Below are 20034 nucleotides of genomic sequence, written 5' to 3'. Positions count from 1 at the left end.
AGGTTAATCCATAGACTGTAAATTCTGATCACGTGACACGTCAGTTTTGTGTAACGCGGTTACGTCATGGCTTTAGACGCTGGTTGGACAGCCGGAAGTATTGTAAGAGTAGGGACAGAAGGCTAATTCATATTTTTGTGTGTTACAACCTAGTGTTTCATGCTGAGCTATTTTAAATGTCATATGAAATTTATAATTGTATTTGTGGAACGTCTTTGTCAACATAAGGTAAGAGTTATCCTTGACCTTAGGCTGTGCTACGACAGGTAATTTAGCTAAATAGCTAGCTAAACTGCATTTGCCATTAACATCTATCACATATAATCCATGATATAATCAGGCTAACCAACTAACGTCAAGCTACTTTAGCATATCCGCTGCTATCACAACTACTTGTTCATTATTACTATTTAATTTGGGTGTTTTATTGCTTTTAAACGTAATCATCAGCAGCAAGTAACGAAAGACTGCAAGTGCTGTTGACGCTGCTTTATGATTATCGGTTAGGTTAAATTCATCAGGTAAACTAGCCAGTTAATTGTCGTTAGATTATTATTAAAAAATATAAGTTAAAGAGTAAAATTTGTTAACGTTATGCCTCAGATGACCATACAGAGTCACATGAGGTGATCTGTCCCTAATGTGTAACTTACCTCTCATGTCTTATCACTGCAAGAGAGGTAGTGACTGGGGCTAAAGGTGAGTACAGTCCAACAGGAGCCAGCTGAATGCAATTCGTTATCTAAAGCTCATCACTAATCACTCATCACTAATTTAGTAAGGTACAAACTGTCTCTTGTTGATGGAAAAGTGGTGCAGCTTGGTAACACCAGTATCATCATTTAATACCACAATATTAACCACTTAAAATCAATGTTACACTTAATACAGTGAGACAATGTGCACAATGCACAGCATAAGGCCAGCATTAGAAATTACATGTTATTTTTCTGATGGCATTGAAGAAGTATCTTCATTCTAGGCCTATGTTCAAGCATGCAAAGAAGTTCACTTAGGTTCTCAGTAGCTCCTATTATACACACTGCCAAGAGCAAATATAAAGAAAGATACTCATAGACATATAGCTTAAAAAAACAACAACTTTCGCATGTAGTTATTATGTACAGGCAAGTAGATATGAACAAAACAAAAAATATCTATCTATCTATCTATCTATCTATCTATCTATCTATCTATCTATCTATCTATCTATACAGTCGTGTGCAAAAGTGTTTGCCCCCTTTCAGACAAGATTTCAAACAAACTTCTTTCACATTGTCATTATGGGGTATTGTTTGTAGAATTTTGAGGAAAATAATGAATTTAATCTATTTTGGAATAAGGCTGTAACATAACAAAATGTGGACAAAGTGAAGCGCTGTGAATATTTTCCAGATGCACTGTAATATTTTACATTAATGTGTGTTTGTGATTCTCTATCCTGGGGGATAAAAAAAAACAACCTTACCATAAGCTTATCTTAATTGCCTACTGATGTTCTGATTCCCAGCTAGGGAGACAGATGTATGTGTATGTTTGCGGATACTTACTGTCTAAAATCACAGAAATAGCATAATGTAAGTTGTGTTTTAGGGTGGAGTTTCCAGGCTTTCTTGATTCCTTACCTGTCCTTGTTCTTCAGCTTGGTCTGGGATGTCAGGGGAGGACATTGAACTCACTGGTGGATACAAACGTGAATGTCCCTAACACGGACAGCCATGAGTGACAGTGCAGTGACCAGTGGCCAGCAGCAGTGGTCGGGGTCCGAGCAGACACCACAGCCTTCTAGGGGCCCCTATATCTCAGCCATCACCAACAGGTTAGATATGCATCTTCTCCACATAAGCTCACCTAAAGAAGAACACCATGATGACCAAGGGCAGGGATATGGTTTTTATGTTGTGTCAGTTGTCATGTTGTATATAGTGTGTGCACTATAACACAAACTATTACACTGGAGGAAATTTTGCAAGTCTCCTGACTCCTTTTGCTCTGCATTGTAGAACCACCAACCTGGTGATCCGAGGGGCCATGCTGTTCTCTGTGGGAGTCTTCCTGGCCCTGGTGCTGAACTTACTTCAGGTGCAGAGAAACGTCACCCTCTTTCCCCCTGATGTCATCAGCAGTATCTTCTCCTCGGCCTGGTGGGTTCCGCCCTGCTGTGGCACAGCCTCAGGTATGTGAACACACCCTGCATAATAAGTGACAAAAGTCCTGACTGGTTTATTTTCATCTTTCGGTTTACATGGCAGGCCAGATAAAAGTAAAGGAGAGAAGGATAGGGGGGAGTGTAGAGTTCTGGCCAGAAGTCTTTTCATATAGCATGAGTACTTAATAGCTCTGAGTACTGCACAGATTCTCTGTTCAGATGCCACATCAAAATCAAGCTGGGTTGTAAACCACTGATATAGACAGAATGGAATATAATATTATCCTTAACAAGTGCCTAAAGATACTGGTTTCAGACAGTCTATGGCCAGGACACACACCTTTCATACACACATTAAATGCCAGATCTACTCCCACACTGACATTGTAATACAACAGGCAGCATCAGACTGCAAACCAAAGTGGTTTAGGTCACGTTAAGAGGCAATTCAGCCACAGTGAACATGTTAAGTGATGTACATAATTAGTTTATAGGTCAGTTTTATGCTACTGGAAGGCAGAATTAAAGACCAGCCGTTACAGAGAGAGGGGGGAGATGCGATATCATTTGAATGTGGGTATAATGGCGTACATTTTCAGACAGTCTCTCCTGGAAGATGTCCATAGTGTTTCACTTGTTTGTACATGTGAAAAGTGACAGAAATAGTTGGGTAAAGAATGAAAAATGAGAGCTGAGAGAGAAGTTCAAACCCTGCTTTCTCACCTCCACATAGCTGGCCAATCACTGCGTGAAGTGGGAGTGAATGTCAAATTGTTGGTTTTCGTAAAAATTACAGAAATTCTCGGATGCAACCCCCCCCAGTTGTGAAACAAAATGGTCTCTGTCAATTGTGAGGGGAAGAAAAAGGTTAGGTGAAGCTTATTATTTAGTATCTAAAGTAGAATTGAGGCTTTTCATTTGTAAATGTCTTGTTAATGAAATATTAGATTTACTTTCTGCTTTTGCAATTCAATTCAATTAAATTTTATTTATATAGCACCAATTCATAACAGAAGTAATCTTTTTGCACTTTTCCTATAGAGCAGGTCTAGACCATACTCTTTATAATACAGAGACCCAATAAATCCCACCATGAGCAAGCATTTAGCGACAGTGGCAAGAAAAAACTTCCTTTTCCATTTCATTTCTGGCAATCAGTTTTAAGTGGAGGTGTCAGAGATGTAACATATATTTCTCTCATTGCATTTAAAGTCTAAACTCAAAAATGAGTGGTGGGGGAAAGAAATGTATTCACATAAGAGTCATGGTTCTTATCGATTCACAGATTCCAAAAGTTGATATCTTGTTAATAACGTTAACGTTGGAACGTGCTGCCCATTGACATCAGGACAGCAGAAACTGTAAACATCTTCTGTTGCAGACCGAAAACACGTGTTCAGAGTGCACCATAAAATTAAAAAACAAAAAAACAAAACCCCCCATAAAACCTTTATCTATATCTTATTGTTCCTAAATGTAGCACTTAAAGCAGTTCAGCATACTTGATGAAGTTGATGTACTTGCATGATTCTCCACCATAAAGGCGGTTTATGGAGTCATCACCTGGAGACTAATGTTAGCGAAGTGGAGCATTGAACTCCAGCACTAGCAAACAAGCCAGCCAACCAACACACACACAACACACATTACAAAACATAAGCCAAAACTTCTACTCCGATTAGGTGAAGAAAATAACCATCATCATCATCAGTCATGGTGAATGGACTGTACCTATATAGCGCCCAAGGACACTTCGACACGTGGGCTGGGGGAAACCGGGATCGAACCACCGACCTTCCGATTGGTGGACGACCCGCTCTAACACTAAGCCACAGTCACCCTTGACAAAAGACTATAATATGCTTCCAAATTATTGCAGTTAACTTTTTCAAATAAAAAAAGCTCGAATACACTTTTCTTTTTTTCTTTTACTTTTTTTGTTCGGTTAGTGACCTTCATTGAGACCAGTTCGCTTAATTGCCAGTTGAGTTTCATACTGCATTTCAGTGGCCTAAAGACACGAGTTAATGGTTTAGCACACAAGAGCCAGAAAATAGTGACTTCTTTACTATTTATTAAATCAGTAATCAATTCTGAACTGAGAATCAATTCTGAATTAAATCATGATACCAGGAGTCAAAATCATATTGTAAGATTCCCTAAGATTCCCACCCCTATTATACAGTATATTTCATTACAAATGAGTGTAACCATAATTGTAAACCTTACTATTTGACAAGACACTGAAACTGAAGAGCTGTATTAATTAACTTTATCTGTATTATATAGACACCACGATTAATTAAATCAAAGTGAAATAAGATATTTTTATGTTACTGAGCTGAACAAATAATTGCAGATATTAAAATTGTTTTATGCAGTTACATAAAGAGTAAACACAACTGTGCAACCACGGCTCATGGCATTGGAAAAAAAATCATATGTGGACCATGCAGGAGTATAACTGCACACACATATACACACAGCCTTACATATGTATGTAGAACATATCACCACCAGGCAAGACTAGCCAGTGTTATTGAAATGTTGTCCCCTGGGTATAAAGCTGTGGATGGAAATCCACAAAGCACAAAAGCCTGTGGGTCTCTTCCTCCCCCGAGACACCACACCTCCTACAGGAGCATGCCGCTTCCACTTGTTGCTAACACACACGCTACACTATGTAACCCTAGGGGAGCGCTGCTGCATTTTGTTGACAGTGCAAAAGTGAATTTGTTTTGAAGCCACATTAGTTAGGTCAGAGGTAAAAAGGATGTGAGCTGCAATGCAAATCACTGCAGTTTATTCCCATTTTCAAAATACTAACTGGCAGTGTCTGATGTGAGCTTTTTGGCTAGCTGTTGGGCTGGGAAATAAAAGATTTGCACTTTCTGTTCATTAGAATCAGGTGCTGTGTGGAGCATTTTGTAAAGAGTCAAGAACACATACTCCATTCATTCATCCATTTAAACAAAGCATTTGTGCAGTCTGTAAAGGCAATACTGTGTGCATGAAGGGATCTTGAGACGGTGTACCCCTGGACACAGACATGTAAAAGGCCCCCCACCCTTCCTACATAGGAGCAAGATGCTCAGACTTGAATGTCTTGCGTGCCTGTGTCATTTGTAGTCATTTTGTGTCTCTTTGTAGTTGTTTTGTGTTTCTTTTTGTAAATGTTTTGCAGGGTTTCCCCCAGAAAAGTTGTTAAGCCCGGTGGCAAGTGTATTGTTTGGCGGGGGCCCGGCGTGGGCCAGCGACTGACTGATGGCAGCATTAAGGTAGGGCCCTATAGTTTCTGTGATAACAGAATCATGGACGGAATCGCGGAATTGAGCATTTAAAAAAGCTATAACAAAGATTCCATAGGGCCCTACATTAAGCCAGTGCTAAAAACTGACTGGAGATTTGAAAATATGACTACGTAATGTGTTATAAATAAGTAATTTATTCAACACACATTTAAATAAAAATCAACAGATATAGCAGAGTCTTACAATGAATCTGACAATGTACAGTCTTGGAATGCTGTGTTTTTTAACAACAACAACAAATGAAATGAAATTAAAATAAATAATATCAAAGTTTTTGCACTTTACAAACACTTGAAAAAAATCCTGATTGGCTACTGATTCTTACAGCCTTGGAATGCTGGGCACATTTCAACAACAGCAAAATTAATTTAAATACCTGTGTGCTAGATCAACCAAGAGATCCAAACTGATCACTTTAAGGCCTAGGGAAAAATCTGCACTTGGTGCATTCCATTTGCTTATAATTGTGTCCTCTTCTTCATGAGTTAAAAAAAAGTCTGGTTAGGTGAAAGCAAGCAAAGTAGTACTATTCTGCCCTCGCATGTACGACGTCTGCTTTGTACAGCTAGACAGATAGTTAACAGCAATGAAGAAGAGAAACTCCATTTGTCATTTTGAGGATTGATGTTTTATCTTTTGTTCTTTTTTCTTCCTCAGTTTTATTTCTTAATCTTTTCTCCAATTAAGTCTGTAAGACTGGAAAAATAAACATAAAAAGGACAAATAAACATTACAAAAGTGTAACGTCTGTTGTGTCTATTACAATCAAATATAAAGATACCCAGTAACTCAGTAAAATTAAACAATATTCTCTATATCACCAAACTAACTGCTACACTGTTACATGCATAACCTATGCAAATCAGCAGATGAAAACAAACCAACTAAGTTAATTAATCTGACGCGAAGTGTCGATGCCCGTTGCTGAACAGATACATCAGAGCGTCAGAAAAACAAAGGAGCATACGCGAGAAAACGAAAATAGCCACGTAACGTAGTAAATACGTTACTGAATGTAAACATATACATATACAAGAACTACAATCCTTACGTGTAATTACTTACAGACACATATTTGACCAAGCTGTGTAATGAAGCAGACTCGTGACTGATTTCTGCGCTGTTGCTCTAACAGGTCCGTCACTGAAATGAGTCCGACTAGAAACTATAACTAAACGCCAGAGGGCAGCACAAGTACCATGAACGACATTTAAGGAATCTATTAAAAACAGCAGCGGGCCAAACACAAAACATGGGGATATACAGTGCATCCGGAAAGTATTCACAGCGCTTAACTTTTTCCACATTTTCTTATGTTACTGCCTTATTTCAAAATGGTTTAAATTCATTATTTTCCTCAAAATTCTACAATAAATACCCCATAATGACTACGTGAAAGAAGTTTTGCAAATTTATTAAAAATAAATAATCGAAAACATCACATGTACATAAGTATTCACAGCCTTTGCCATGACACTCAAAATTGAGCTTAGGATTGCATCCTGTTTCCACTGATCATCCTTGAGATGTTTCTACAACTTGATTGGAGTCGACCTGTGGTATATTCAGTTGATTGAACATGATTTGGTGAGGCACACACCTGTCTATATAAGGTCCCACAGTTAACAGTGCATGTCAGAGCACAAACCAAGCCATGAAGTCCAAGGAATTGTCTGTAGACCTCCGAGACCGGATTGTATCGAGGCACAGCTCTGGGGAAGGGTACAGAAAAATTTCTGTAGCATTGAAGGTCCCAATGAGCACAGTGGCCTCCATCATCTGTAGATGGAAGAAGTTTGGAACCACCAGGACTCTTCCTGGAGCTGGCCACCCGGCCAAACTGAGCGATCGGGGGAGAAGGGCCTCAGTCAGGGAGGTGACCAAGAACCCGATAGTCACTCTGACAGAGCTCCAGCGTTTCTCTGTGGAGAGAGGAGAACCTTCCAGAAGAACAACCATCTCTGCAGCACTCCACCAATCAGGCCTGTATGGTAGAGTGGCCAGACGGAAGCCACTCCTCGGTAAAAGGCACATGACAGCCTGCCTGGAGTTTGCCAAAAGGCACCTGAAGGGCTCTCAGACCATGAGAAACACAATTCTCTGGTCTGATGAAACAAAGATTGAACTCTTTGGCCTGAATGGCAAGCGTCATGTCTGGAGGACATCAGGCACCGCTCATCACCTGGCCAATACCATCCCTATAGTGAAGCATGGCGGTGGCAGCATCATGCTGTGGGGATGTTTTTCAGCGACAGGAACTGGGAGACTAGTCAGGATCGAGGGAAAGCTGAATGCAGCAATGTACAGAGACATCATTGATGAAAACTTGCTCCAGAGCGCTCTGGACCGCAGACTGGGGCGAAGGTTCATCTTCCAACAGGACAACGACCCTAAGCACACAGCCCAGATAACAAAGGAGTGGCTACGGGACAGCTCTGTGAATGTCCTTGAGTGGCCCAGCCAGAGCCCAGACCTGAACCCGACTGTACATCTCTGGAGAGATCTGAACATGGCTGTGCACCGACGCTCCCCATCCAACCTGATGGAGCTTGAGAGGTCCTGCAAAGAAGAAGGGGAGAAACTGCCCAAAAATAGGTGTGCCAAGCTTGTAGCATCATACTCAAAGATTTGAGGCTGTAATTGGTGCCAAAGGTGCTTCAACAAAGTAAACTTCTTTCATGTTGTCATTATGGGGTATTGTTTGTAGAATTTTTGAGGAAAATAATGAATTTAATCCATTTTGGAAAAGGCTGTAACATAACAAAATGTGGACAAAGTGAAGCGCTGTGAATACTTTCTGGATGCACTGTATATTAAAATAACCAAAAACAGGTTTTAGCTTACCGTGTTCTGTCTTATATAGCCGTCGGCTATATTTTGATTCCACCCAGTGACTCTGTGTTTACTTCCGCTTGAAGTAACTTCGATGTTATCGATACTCAGCTGTTCTTGTTCTAACGGCGTTGCTGTGGACGAGGTGCTTGCTGGACTGCGCTTTGTCGACCTGAGGCTGGGCTAACGTTGACTTGGTGGAGCCGCGAATGTTAGCAGTCTTTTCTCATTGCCATCACCTCCATTATTTGGCCGTCTGAAAAAACTTTCTACGTTTTTTTGGGTTTTACCTTTCTTCTGACATTATCCCTAAATGTCACAAAGGAAGTATCTTTGTTACTGACTGTTTGGCTAGCTAACTAAGGTTGCTAGGTAACGTTAGCTGGTGATAGTTGGAAGCATAGACTGTTTGTTTATAAAAATGGACGACATGACAGCTCCCCAAATGTGAAGCCAAAACATCTCGATCGCCCCCTGGTGGCTGGCTGCAGTATAGGTCTGTAATAACTCAACACACGAGTTCGATGTTGGATGTAGTAGTAGTAGTAGTAGTACCCAACATGCAATCAAAACTACTGAAGACAAGCCATTCAGGGAAAGATCCCGTCGCCTGCCGCCTGCTGATCTTGAAGCGCTCAGACAGCAACTGTCAGACCTGAAAGAAACTGGCATAATCACTGAGTCACGTAGTCCATATGCGTCACCTATAGTGGTCGTACGAAAGAAAAATGGAAAGATCCGTATGTGTGTGGACTATCGTACATTAAACAGGCGCACTATCCCTGACCAGTACACAGTGCCCAAGATTGAAGACGCATTGGCATGTCTCAATGGAAGCAAGTGGTTTAGCGTCCTAGATCTCAGAAGTGGATACTACCAAGTGCCAATGAGTGAAACCGATAAGGAAAAGACCGCTTTTATTTGTCCTCTTGGTTTTTACCAATTCGAAAGAATGCCACAAGGAGTGTCAGGTGCTCCTGCAACTTTTCAGCGAATCATGGAAAGAACTGTTGGTGACATGAACTTGCTGGAAGTTTTGGTCTACTTGGATGACCTTATCGTTTTTGGTGCAACACTTGAAGAGCATGAACAGAGACTACTAAAAGTGCTCGACCGCCTAAAAGAAGAGGGTCTCAAGCTGTCGTTAGACAAATGCCAGTTTTGTCAACCGTCTGTGTCCTATGTTGGCCACATTGTATCACAAGAGGGAGTGTCGACAGACCCAAAGAAAACTGAAGCGGTCACCACATGGCCAAGACCAACTACTGTAACTGCTTTAAGGTCCTTCCTCGGGTTCTGTGGATATTATAGACGCTTTGTGAAAGACTACTCGAAAGTTGCTTTCCCACTGAATCAACTCTTGTCTGGATACCCACCTAATGCCAAAAGATCCAAGAAAAAGCAGGATGAAGCCTACCTCAACCCGTCACAGCCATTTGGTAGTCGCTGGGATGACAAATGCGAGGCTGCTTTCAAAGAGTTGAAGCAAAAACTCACAAATGCTCCAGTTCTAGCCTTTGCTGACCCACAGTTACCCTATGTGCTACATGTTGACGCCAGTCGAGAAGGACTCGGGGGAGTTCTGTATCAAGACCAAGGTGAAGGGCTAAGACCCGTTGCTTTCATCAGTCACAGTTTAACTCCATCGGAACGTCATTACCCTGCTCATAAATTGGAGTACCTTGCGTTAAAGTGGGCTGTTGTTGATAAACTGCATGATTATCTCTATGGCGTTAAGTTTGAAGTCAGAACCGACAATAACCCTTTGACATATGTGTTGACGTCCGCCAAGTTAGATGCAACAGGGCATTGTTGGCTCGCGGCTCTGTCAACATATGACTTCAGTCTAAAGTACAGATCAGGAGTTCAGAATATTGATGCTGACGCCCTGTCAAGGCGCCCACACCTCAGCCAAGATCAAAGATCCACACAATGGACGGACATCTCAGCAGATGGTGTCAGAGCCATGTGTCAAACCTCAACCATGAACAAGAAAAACACCTGTCCAGAAAGAGCAGTTGATCATTTAGGCTTTTCCATGAACGCCATACCTAAAGCCTACTGTAACCTATCGACTCTCAGTCTTAAGGGAATGCCCATCTTAAGTCCCTTTGAAATCTCAACGTCTCAACAAGAAGATCCTAGTCTCTCTGAGATATGGAAAGCTCTAAAAGAAAGAAACACAACCCATGTCAAGTCAAAAACCCCGATCACCTCACTACTACTAAGAGAGTGGGACAGACTAAAGTTGCAACAAGATGTCATGTATAGAGTCACTGTTCCACCTGGCCGAAACCATCGCTCACAACTCGTCTTGCCTGAAAAGTTCAGAAAAACAGTCATGAAAGCACTTCATGATGATTCTGGTCATCTTGGCATTGAAAAGACCTATGGACTCATCAAAGAGAGATTCTATTGGCCAAAGATGAAATCAGACGTTGAAGTACATTGTAAGAACTGTGCAAGGTGCATAAAGAGAAAAACACTTCCAAAGAGAGTCGCCCCTCTGTGTCACATGCAAAGTGATGGCCCACTGGATTTAGTATGTATGGATTTCTTGTCCATCGAACCGGACTCAAGTAACACAGAGAATGTCCTGGTCATAACTGATCACTACACTCGCTATGCCCAAGCCTTCTCTACTAAAGATCAAAAAGCTGTGACTGTGGCCAAAGTTCTACTTGAGAAATACTTTGTCCATTACGGTTTGCCAAGACGCATGCATAGTGATCAGGGATGAGATTTTGAGAGTCGTCTCATTCACGAGTTGTTGAGTTCCTTGGTGTAGACAAATCAAGAACGACTCCATATCATCCTCAAGGGGATCCCCAACCTGAAAGATTTAACAGAACCTTGCTAGACATGCTTGGAACCCTTGAGCCAGACAAGAAGAGAAAATGGAGCCAACACATTGCACATTTGGTCCACGCTTATAATTGCACGCCAAATGAAGCCACTGGTTTCTCGCCCTACTATTTAATGTTTGGACGCCAAGCAAGAATGCCTGTGGATTTGTGTTTTGGAACATCCAGTGACAATACAACTAAAGAAACCTACCTCAAGTATGTCACAGAAATGAGGAAAGAACTAAAAGCCGCCTATGAACTCGCAGAGTGTGCCGCTGTCAAACAGAACAAAGGGAACAAACAAAGATATGACAAAAGATCAAGTTTACACAACTTCTACCAGGAGACAGAGTTCTCATACGCAACCTGGGTTTGCAGGAAAAACATAAGCTGGCAGACCGTTGGGTTTCAACACCTTATGTGGTGGAAAGCCAGATGTCAAACTTACCTGTGTTTCGGCTGAAACCAGAAGATGGAAATGGCCCAATCAAAATCCTTCATCGAAACCACATTTTGGCCCTGGGACAGAAAGTATGTTTAAATCAAGTACAAAACCCAGATCCTGTTCCAAAGAGAAACCGAGAAGAAGACGTAACAAACAAAAAGACAAAAGTTCAGTTGAGAATCCTGAAATGTCGGAACAAGAAAACAAAGATGAATACACTGATTCAGAAGATGAAGAACTTGGAGTTTGGTATGATTTGCCATTCAGTGTACAAAATGCCCAATCAGACAACGAACCGCCAGAACCGTTCAGTCTAGATCTCGATATTCAACCGGAAGTTCAGGCTGAAGATTTGCAAAACATTCCTGGAAAACAAGAAGTTGATACAGAAGAGACTAAACCTGACATAGTTGAACATTCAGACTTACAAGAAACAGTTCATACTGAGACAGAGACTCAAGACATTCAGACTGTAGGTTCAGAACAGATTGACTTGCAGACTGATGGTGAGACAAGAAAATCTCAGAGACTCAGGAAAGTTCCGTCCAGACTTACCTATGATACACCAGGTAGTCCTAATCTTACTGTGAAATATGTTTCATGCCTTTACAAGTGGATTAGTTCCCCTTTCATTACTTAGTTTGAGTTTATCTCGCCATGCTATGCCAAGTCATGTGGACATGCCTTTTTTTGGTGAGGGGAGAGTGTAATAACCTGATTATTTAGTATATAAGGGTATTTTGTTTTATTATTTACGAGAATGTATACCATTTCATTATTATAATTGCATTGAGGCATTGTAATTTCATTTGTGATGAATAATTTCATTGTTTATTATACAGTTAAAATATGCATTTGTATAGTGTTAAAAGTTTATAAATAGAATAAGAATTCATAGTTTATTCAATAGGAAAGAAACCCAGTAATGTTTGTTTTGTTATTATTTGATTTACTGGAGTGTAATGTAATGACGCAACAATAGGCGTTGCGAAAAGAGAAAAAAAAAAAACACCACCGGAGAAGCGGGAAGGATGGAGCAGCAGTGACCGTGGCCGCACATTACAGGAGCTCACACAACCTAGGAAAAAGTGTTTAAAAGCCGCTTCAGCACACTTGGAAAACTTCCTCTTGTTTCGGAGGACTGCGGAGGACTCGCCCGACGACTTCTCGTGCAGCCTGGAGCGAGTTTAAATAGTTTTCTAAAGAATGAGCTGGAAGAGCTAAGCTAAAGTTGCTAGCACCGTGACTTTGCTAATTCACCTCAGAACCAGTCGGGAGAGAGAGGCGGCGTGATCACGGACGATCCCGCACTCGCCTGTGTTGAGGGACTCCACAGCCAGGAGAGCGGATTCCGTGTGCCCCATCTCATCGATGTACTTCCTTCGTTTTTGGCCGTAATGGTGAACTGCAGACTGGTAGGATTATTCAACACTATTACAAAGGGATTTGAGCTCCAACGCAGCCAACAACAAAACGCAAGCTTGCTGACTCAAAATCGAGTGCACTCGTGGTGGGAATGACTGGTAAATAATTTATGTCGGGGAATTTCTTATAGTGACTATATTTGATTTAAAACTGAACCTTTTCAATATAAAAGCATAAAACGTATCCACTGTGTGAGTCTCGCATTTGTACACTGTAAAATCAACACTGTAAAAGGAAAATAACCACAAGGTAATTACATTTAGAGCTACCTGTTTTTAACTAATTATAAATTATTATACCTGAGAATCCTCTCATTTAATTTGAAGCTAGAATCATACTTTTACCCTAGACAAAAGGTTTTATACATCGGGATGTCTCTTTTGCCAGTGTTAAATTTGGAAGTTAAAGGAGTCTATATACTGTAGTTATTCCTTGTTAATAACGAGCTGGTTGGCAAAAGGGTTACAGGTCATAAACCCCGCCCCCTCAATGTTAGTGGATGGGACATGAGCCAAACAAAAAACTCAAAGTACACGTCAAATAAATTTTTTCCCAAAGATGGTTTCTGTCATTTTAGGTAGTTCTTATCAGGCTGATGTGTGTTTAAGTGTTCATTTTTCTGATAAGTTTGGTTTTAATTAGTTATTTGATGCTATAAAAAGGGGGTTACACATCATGATTGACAGCTGAGGCCGGCTCACGACTGAGTCGGCCGGGTGTATGGGCGAGACCTCGCTACAGTGGCTCCAACGCCGATCACTACTGTGCAGACTCTGGCTCCAAATGACGTCACCAGCGCAAGATGGTAGCTCCCGTATCCGGGATATTTTGGCTTCATTTTTGTACAGTGGGAGTGGACGCGTTGTCCATCTTTTATATACAGTCTATGGTTGGAATTGTCAAGTGTTGAACGTCACTCTACGCACAATGAGGGTAAAGAACACTGATCTCAGACCTGCTGTTTTCCTATAGTGCATTCACGTTTTAACCAACAGATGTCACTGGTGAGCTTTTCAACCATTCTATCTATGTTTCCAATCGAGCCGTCCCTGTTTTTAAACTGTAGTTTAAAAAACATCTTAAAATACATTAAAAAAAATTAAATATTCCCAGATGCTTAGGCCCGGCGGGCTTGCAATACACTGGCGGATATCCTGTGTTTTGTGTCTCCTTGTAGTAATTTTGAGTCTCTGGCCCAGGGGCCCAAAGGGTCGGGGAGCCCCTGGCCAGAGACGGCATGTGCCTGTTAGGCCTGTTCAGTAATCCTTCCATGGTGTCAAAACAATACCACCAGACATGTGCGCCAATGCGGTAGTGAAAGCTGGTTGTATTGCCTCTTATTTTTCTGGTCTGTGCTTATTTTGTCTCCCTTTTTCCCCATGCAGCAATGATCGGGTTGTTGTACCCCTGCATCGACAGCCATCTGGGTGAGCCACACAAGTTCAAGCGGGAATGGTCCAGTGTGATGCGCTGCGTGGCTGTGTTTGTGGGCATCAACCACGCTAGTGCTGTATCCTTAAAGCTTTGGGGTGTTACTCACCTGTTGTTCATTTCTGTACTTATATGTCAGTGGGAAATACAACCAGTCGGTCTAAGACTTGTTGTACTGATAAACTGCAATATTTATTCACTCTGAATATAGGCGGTGTTTGTGTATTGTTGTACACCATTATTTAATCAGTGGAATGCAGTTTAAGTGCTTTTATTCCTATGATTTGATGACTAACTAGGTAAAAGGTAGAGCTGTACATATATCTCCACAACACCTCTGCACTGCAACAGAGCTATGTAAATATAGTTTGGAGTCAGTCACTGACTGTCTGGTCCTTGACCCTTCCTCTGTCAGAAAGTGGACTTTGCTAACAATGTCCAGCTGTCTCTGACTCTGGCAGCGCTCTCCATCGGTCTGTGGTGGACATTTGACCGATCCCGCAGCGGCTTTGGCCTGGGAGTCAGCATCGCCCTGTTGGCAACGCTGGCCACCCAACTCCTGGTTTACAATGGAGTCTTTCAGTAAGTTCCCTCACACCTAGTTTACATATTGATACAGTGTGAAAGCAAATGGATGAAAACTGGAAAACATACAGGAAGGAAGAAGAAGAGGATATAGGTGATATGAGAAAGAAACAAATTCATAATGACAACTGAGGCAAAAATGAATTTGATAAGCTGAACTTCAACAGGAAACAAATTATATATAGTAATTTTCTGTGTATCACGGATTTTGTATAGATTCAGTCTTTCCCCTATATGCATTCAACAGCGGCACAGCCGGTATTTACAGGTGAAGGCTGCCCTGAGGAACAGGCTGCAGGGAAGACCATCTGGTCGTCTCAGCATTAAGGGGCCCCCTGCATGCGACTTTCCTTATCGCAGAGCTTTAGAGCTATTTTTTCAGAAGCCCAGGAGGATAAAATGCTCCCAGGAAGGATGTGACTTCTGCCACTGAGGCTTCTTGTTTATCACACTGACCTCTTTTTTGTATAATTTTGATATAACATGATTTGATTTGATTCATCGTTATTTGTAATGTATTATATATTCAGTAAAAGTGTAGGCTATATTTTGATATGTCTTGAAGCATTTTATTAAACGTAATTTGATATCTACAACTGTGTACAAATATGTGTCTAAAGCCCTTCTCGTGTCAGCAGACGCACTAAATATCTTCCAGCAGCTCAAAAGACAACTCACGTACTTTAGCACCGCTGCTGGGGAAAAATCCTAGGGGAAACACTGAGATTGCAATAGTTACAGTAGGTTTTGCCCATAAATGTTGTTCGATGGCAGCACAGTCTTCACCAGCACTAGTGTTACCTGTACAATATAAAGCTACATCCTCCTCCAGCAATGCCTAGCCTGGCTAAAATTCCAGACTAAAACACTGGATTTTTGCAGGTTAATACAATTTTAAATACATTAGACTTAAATGACTAACTGGGATTTTAGTTGGACTTTAAAAATGCTGTAATATGTTTCTGATGACAAATCAACCTTGTCACACAAAGCCCCCATTTATTAAAAAAAATAAATCTTTACAAATTGCTGTCATGTGCTTCTTCTCTGCACAGGTATACTTCTCCAGATTTCCTGTATATTCGCTCCTGGTTACCTTGCATCTTCTTTGCGGGGGTGATAACTATGGGAAACATAGGACGGCAGTTAGCCTTGGTAAGAAATTGGAATAATTTCAGTAAATCTGCTTTGCCAACACTCTGTTGAATTAGTATTAAATTAATGCCGCGGCTGCAAACAAAAGTGTCAGAGTTGCATCAGTGTCCTCCAGTTGTACACTCTGGCCATGAAAATGGATTCAACTGTCCTGTATCTAATGTTTTTTTTCTCCTCAGTATGAATATAAATTCATTCAGGAAAAGGCCCATCAGGACTGAGGGATCTCTTGGCTCCATCAGGCCTCTGCTCAAAATGACATTATCTTTCCACCAACCTGAAACCAGAGGCAGGTTATCAGAGAACATCTGCATGCAGCATAGAACAGGATTGGCTGGCCCTGGATGAGCCAGTCAGGCATGTCAAATGAGCCCTGAGCTACTGATTGGCTGCCTGGTGCTTTCTGCTGGACCAGACAGTATTTTTGATTGGCTCTTGTCGGGCAATTCAGCGCTCGGGGTGGTCGCTGGCTACATTTTAACCTGAGCTGAGGTGAACAATGAGAACAGAGTTTGTTGTGTTGTTTCTTTGGTGCAGTTTAATTCTACTTACCTAGAAAGGGATTAGTGGCGAAGCATCTGTCGTACTTAAGATCAGCTCAAATGTTTGAAACCTTTGGCTCCATTGTGCCTCACACAGGGGATCAGTTTTAAAGTCTACTCTTATCTCCTAGTTCTTTCACATCTTTCACGTATCAGTGGAGAACACACAGCCTAGTTAACTTATATCTAGAAAGATATGCATCTACATACCAGACATTTTATTGTATGTTATTAGCTTATATCTACATTTAAATTTTCTTGATAAAGGAATGATGATGTGTACTGTACGTTTGTCCGCCCTGGCTGTGAGGACGCAGGGTATTCAGTGTTCACCTGTAGTGGGTATTTCTACCAGCCACACCTGCCCTGTTTGTCACCGATATTAACAGTATCATTACAACCAAAGAATGAAAGGAGAGTGCTTTCTTATTCATTGTGCAAAGCTCTAAGGGTTTAGGATGGAAGTGAATGGTACATTTGGAATTTACACCGGCTTAGGAAATTAGTTTCATCCATACATGAACACTGGCTTGAGTTTTAAGCACATTAAGACATTTTCTAAAGAATTTCCTTATTGTTGGACAATTTTTGTTTTTAATCATTTCAGGCAGCACCATTTTGTCCAAATATATAACTGTAGCCTTTTCAGTTTCCTGGTTAAAAAAAAAAAAGGGCAAAAAGCAATGTTTGCTTTTCTCAGGCATGCCAAATTTCCCCACTGATTGTCTTCATAGCACTTGACTAAAACTTGATAGTTATCCTTTATGAACCATAGGTGTACCTAAATTATATGACTGTAGATAAAGGAGATAGGTAGGTAGAACTTAAAGTAGAATCAAATAATCTGTCTTGGGTGCGTGTAAAGATTGTATGTATGATCCTATGTAACTGTTTTAGCTTAATATTTACAGATGTAACGCACACATTAGCATAGAAACATGATAAACTGATAATTTGTTAAAGACAATTTGCATGTTTTCACTGGGTTATAAAGGATACTTATGGTGTTGTGAGTGTTGTCAGGAAAAAGCCCTTCAAGCACATTGGATATACAATAATGCATACATTTCTTTTTTCTGAGGTTGGTTGAATAATTCACTATAGGAGCTGTTTCTTCTGCTTTTCATTACTGTTAACTTGCCCACAAAGAAAACCTACTTACACAGTGTATGGCAGTGTGAAAATCTGTTTAAAAATCTGAAGTTGTTCCCTGTATGAAGAAGGCGTTTGTTGGGTGGATGGATTGAGAACCCTCCTGGTAAGGCAAGGCAAGTTTATTTGTATAGCACATTTCAACAAGGCAATTCAAAGTTCTTTACATAAAACATAAAAGGCATCAAGAAAAAATGTAAAAGCAACATAGGCAATATAAAAAGACATTTAAATACAATTTTAAAAGAGTTAAATAGAAAATAAATAACTAAAATGCTGCTTCTCCATGGTAGAAACTAATAAATATAAACAAAGAAGAAAACATGCAGAATTAAAAACAAGGAGCTTGTGTATCTGTAAGAGGTTTGACTAGATCATTTAAGGGACATTTTTATAACAATTTGTGTTGAAATAGGTTGGGTATAATTACAATAATGTTACAGTATTTAAAACAGAAACTGTAAAAACAGTGTTTTTGTAATATTCCATGATATAGGTTAGGTGATGTGGAAAAACATGATGGAGAAACCTTTTAATGCATTTTTGTTTTCTGAACATGTGCAATTTGTTTTGGTGTAATAAAGACCATGGCCTTTTTGGTAACTGAATCTGATTTCTCTGTTTATCTGATACATGCTACAAGTCTCATACCTCCAGATAGTAACATGAGCAGTTAAACTGCAGTGGAGGGTGTAAGTCGGATGGTGGAAGATGTGAGTTTTGCACAGTTAAAAATCTGCAGTGAAAATATACTAGCATAAGTACTGTAATAGATTTTCTTCTCTATAGAAAGACGCACTGTTTTTTTTTTACCTTAAATTTCCAGGAAGTCCTCTGAGATTAAAAATCTTTTTTTCGAGACTGTTATATACAGTCTATGGTCCTGATCAAGATGGCAGCAATACGAGTCCCAACCAAACAAGATAACACACACTCCCAAAAAACAATAATAATTAAATACTTTTTCTGACTCAGATCGATTTTGGTGATACTATTTACTTGTCCAAACTTGACCCCCTGTATCACTCAGCCCAGGGGTGGGCCAGGAGGTATATCACTAATTCTAGCTCACGCTTTATCATTCAACAAGGTAAAAAAAAAAAATAGCTTACATTTTACATGTTTTACTTTTATTCTGATTTGACCCTGAACTTATTGGGCCAGACCAAGACATAGCCTGCTAATGCGTTTCAACAAGGACTCAACAAAACATTTGCAACACATGACTTTTACTTAATTATAAACAACAACGATACAATAGCCTGTGTGTTGTGTAGAAGTTTCCAAAATGAAAACAACTTTTATGTTTTTTCTCCTTTTCTTTGACTTAATATTCTTTTCTAGTTCTTTTTCTTACAAAATAAAATTTATATTAAACAAAAATAAAAAGTAGACTAGCTTTAGATATTTTTATTAGTGTTATTAGTTGCACATTGAAGAAAAACACATGCAGCTAAGATTTTAATTTCAATTAAAAAAAACTTGCCAATAAAAACTCCTTTGAAGGTTGAGTCAAATATGTGTTATTCAGTTGTCTTATTTATTGAAAAGCTCACTCTCTTTTAGACACAATATGTGTCTAATTTCCTAAGCAGTTGGCCAGCATTGATCCTATAGGATTATGATTGTACAGATGACAGCATTACAAGACTCGAAGCTTTTGACGGTGTGTGGCACGTGTTTTGGTTCAGGGATTTGATGTAATGGATCGACAGCCATTTTCTATCGATATCAAATCATTTCATCTGTGATCGCCGTGTGTGTCTCTTAAAAGTGTAACCTGTTGTTAGCTGAGATGGAATATATGAGCTGCTGTCAGTAAAGCATGGCAGAATAAAACACAATGGAATTAAAGGTAAATAATGGCTGTCAGCCCTCCCTGCTTCCGCTACAGGAGACATTTTGAATTCATTTACCGCCTGTTTGATTTGGGTCTGCCTTCAGAAGTGTGGGTCCAAAATGGCGGGGGATCCGCAAAACACAAACAAAGGGGAGAGCCAAAATGTTGGACATGCTCTATTTGTGATGGATGGCGTGGAGCATAGTTAGTTATGCTACCATGCTATCTGGGTCGTTTGAGATGTGTGGATGTATGTGTAAAGGTGTGTGGTTAGTGGAGAGGAAGGAGAAAGAAACTACACAGCGGAAGCCACAAGAAATC

At 40.3% G+C, this 20034-nt stretch overlaps 1 protein-coding gene across 4 annotated transcripts; it reads left to right on the top strand.

The window, feature by feature from the left end:
• Nucleotides 1–42: 42 nt before the first annotated feature.
• Nucleotides 43–18481, top strand: insig2 (insulin induced gene 2). 4 transcript variants are annotated; one of them, XM_044216951.1, is made up of 7 exons: nt 43–228; nt 1643–1819; nt 2004–2176; nt 14394–14518; nt 14855–15021; nt 16080–16179; nt 16359–18481. In XM_044216951.1, exons 2-7 carry the CDS (start codon nt 1698–1700, stop codon nt 16398–16400), a joined length of 729 nt encoding a protein of 242 aa, XP_044072886.1. In that variant the 5' UTR covers nt 43–228; nt 1643–1697; the 3' UTR covers nt 16401–18481. The 4 variants fall into 4 exon arrangements, with proteins under 4 accessions (XP_044072886.1, XP_044072888.1, XP_044072887.1 ...); XM_044216953.1 differs by lacking the exons at nt 16080–16179; nt 16359–18481 and adding an exon at nt 15293–15617 and having other exon boundaries at nt 45–228; XM_044216952.1 differs by lacking the exons at nt 16080–16179; nt 16359–18481 and adding an exon at nt 15272–15617 and having other exon boundaries at nt 45–228.
• The last annotated feature ends 1553 nt before the right edge of the window (nt 18482–20034 follow it).

This window comes from Siniperca chuatsi, linkage group LG12 (genome assembly GCF_020085105.1).
Source record: "Siniperca chuatsi isolate FFG_IHB_CAS linkage group LG12, ASM2008510v1, whole genome shotgun sequence".
Taxonomy (NCBI): Eukaryota; Metazoa; Chordata; class Actinopteri; order Centrarchiformes; family Sinipercidae; genus Siniperca; species Siniperca chuatsi.
The sequence above is the reverse complement of the archived record's forward strand: the minus strand, read 5'-3'. Positions and strand labels throughout refer to the sequence as shown.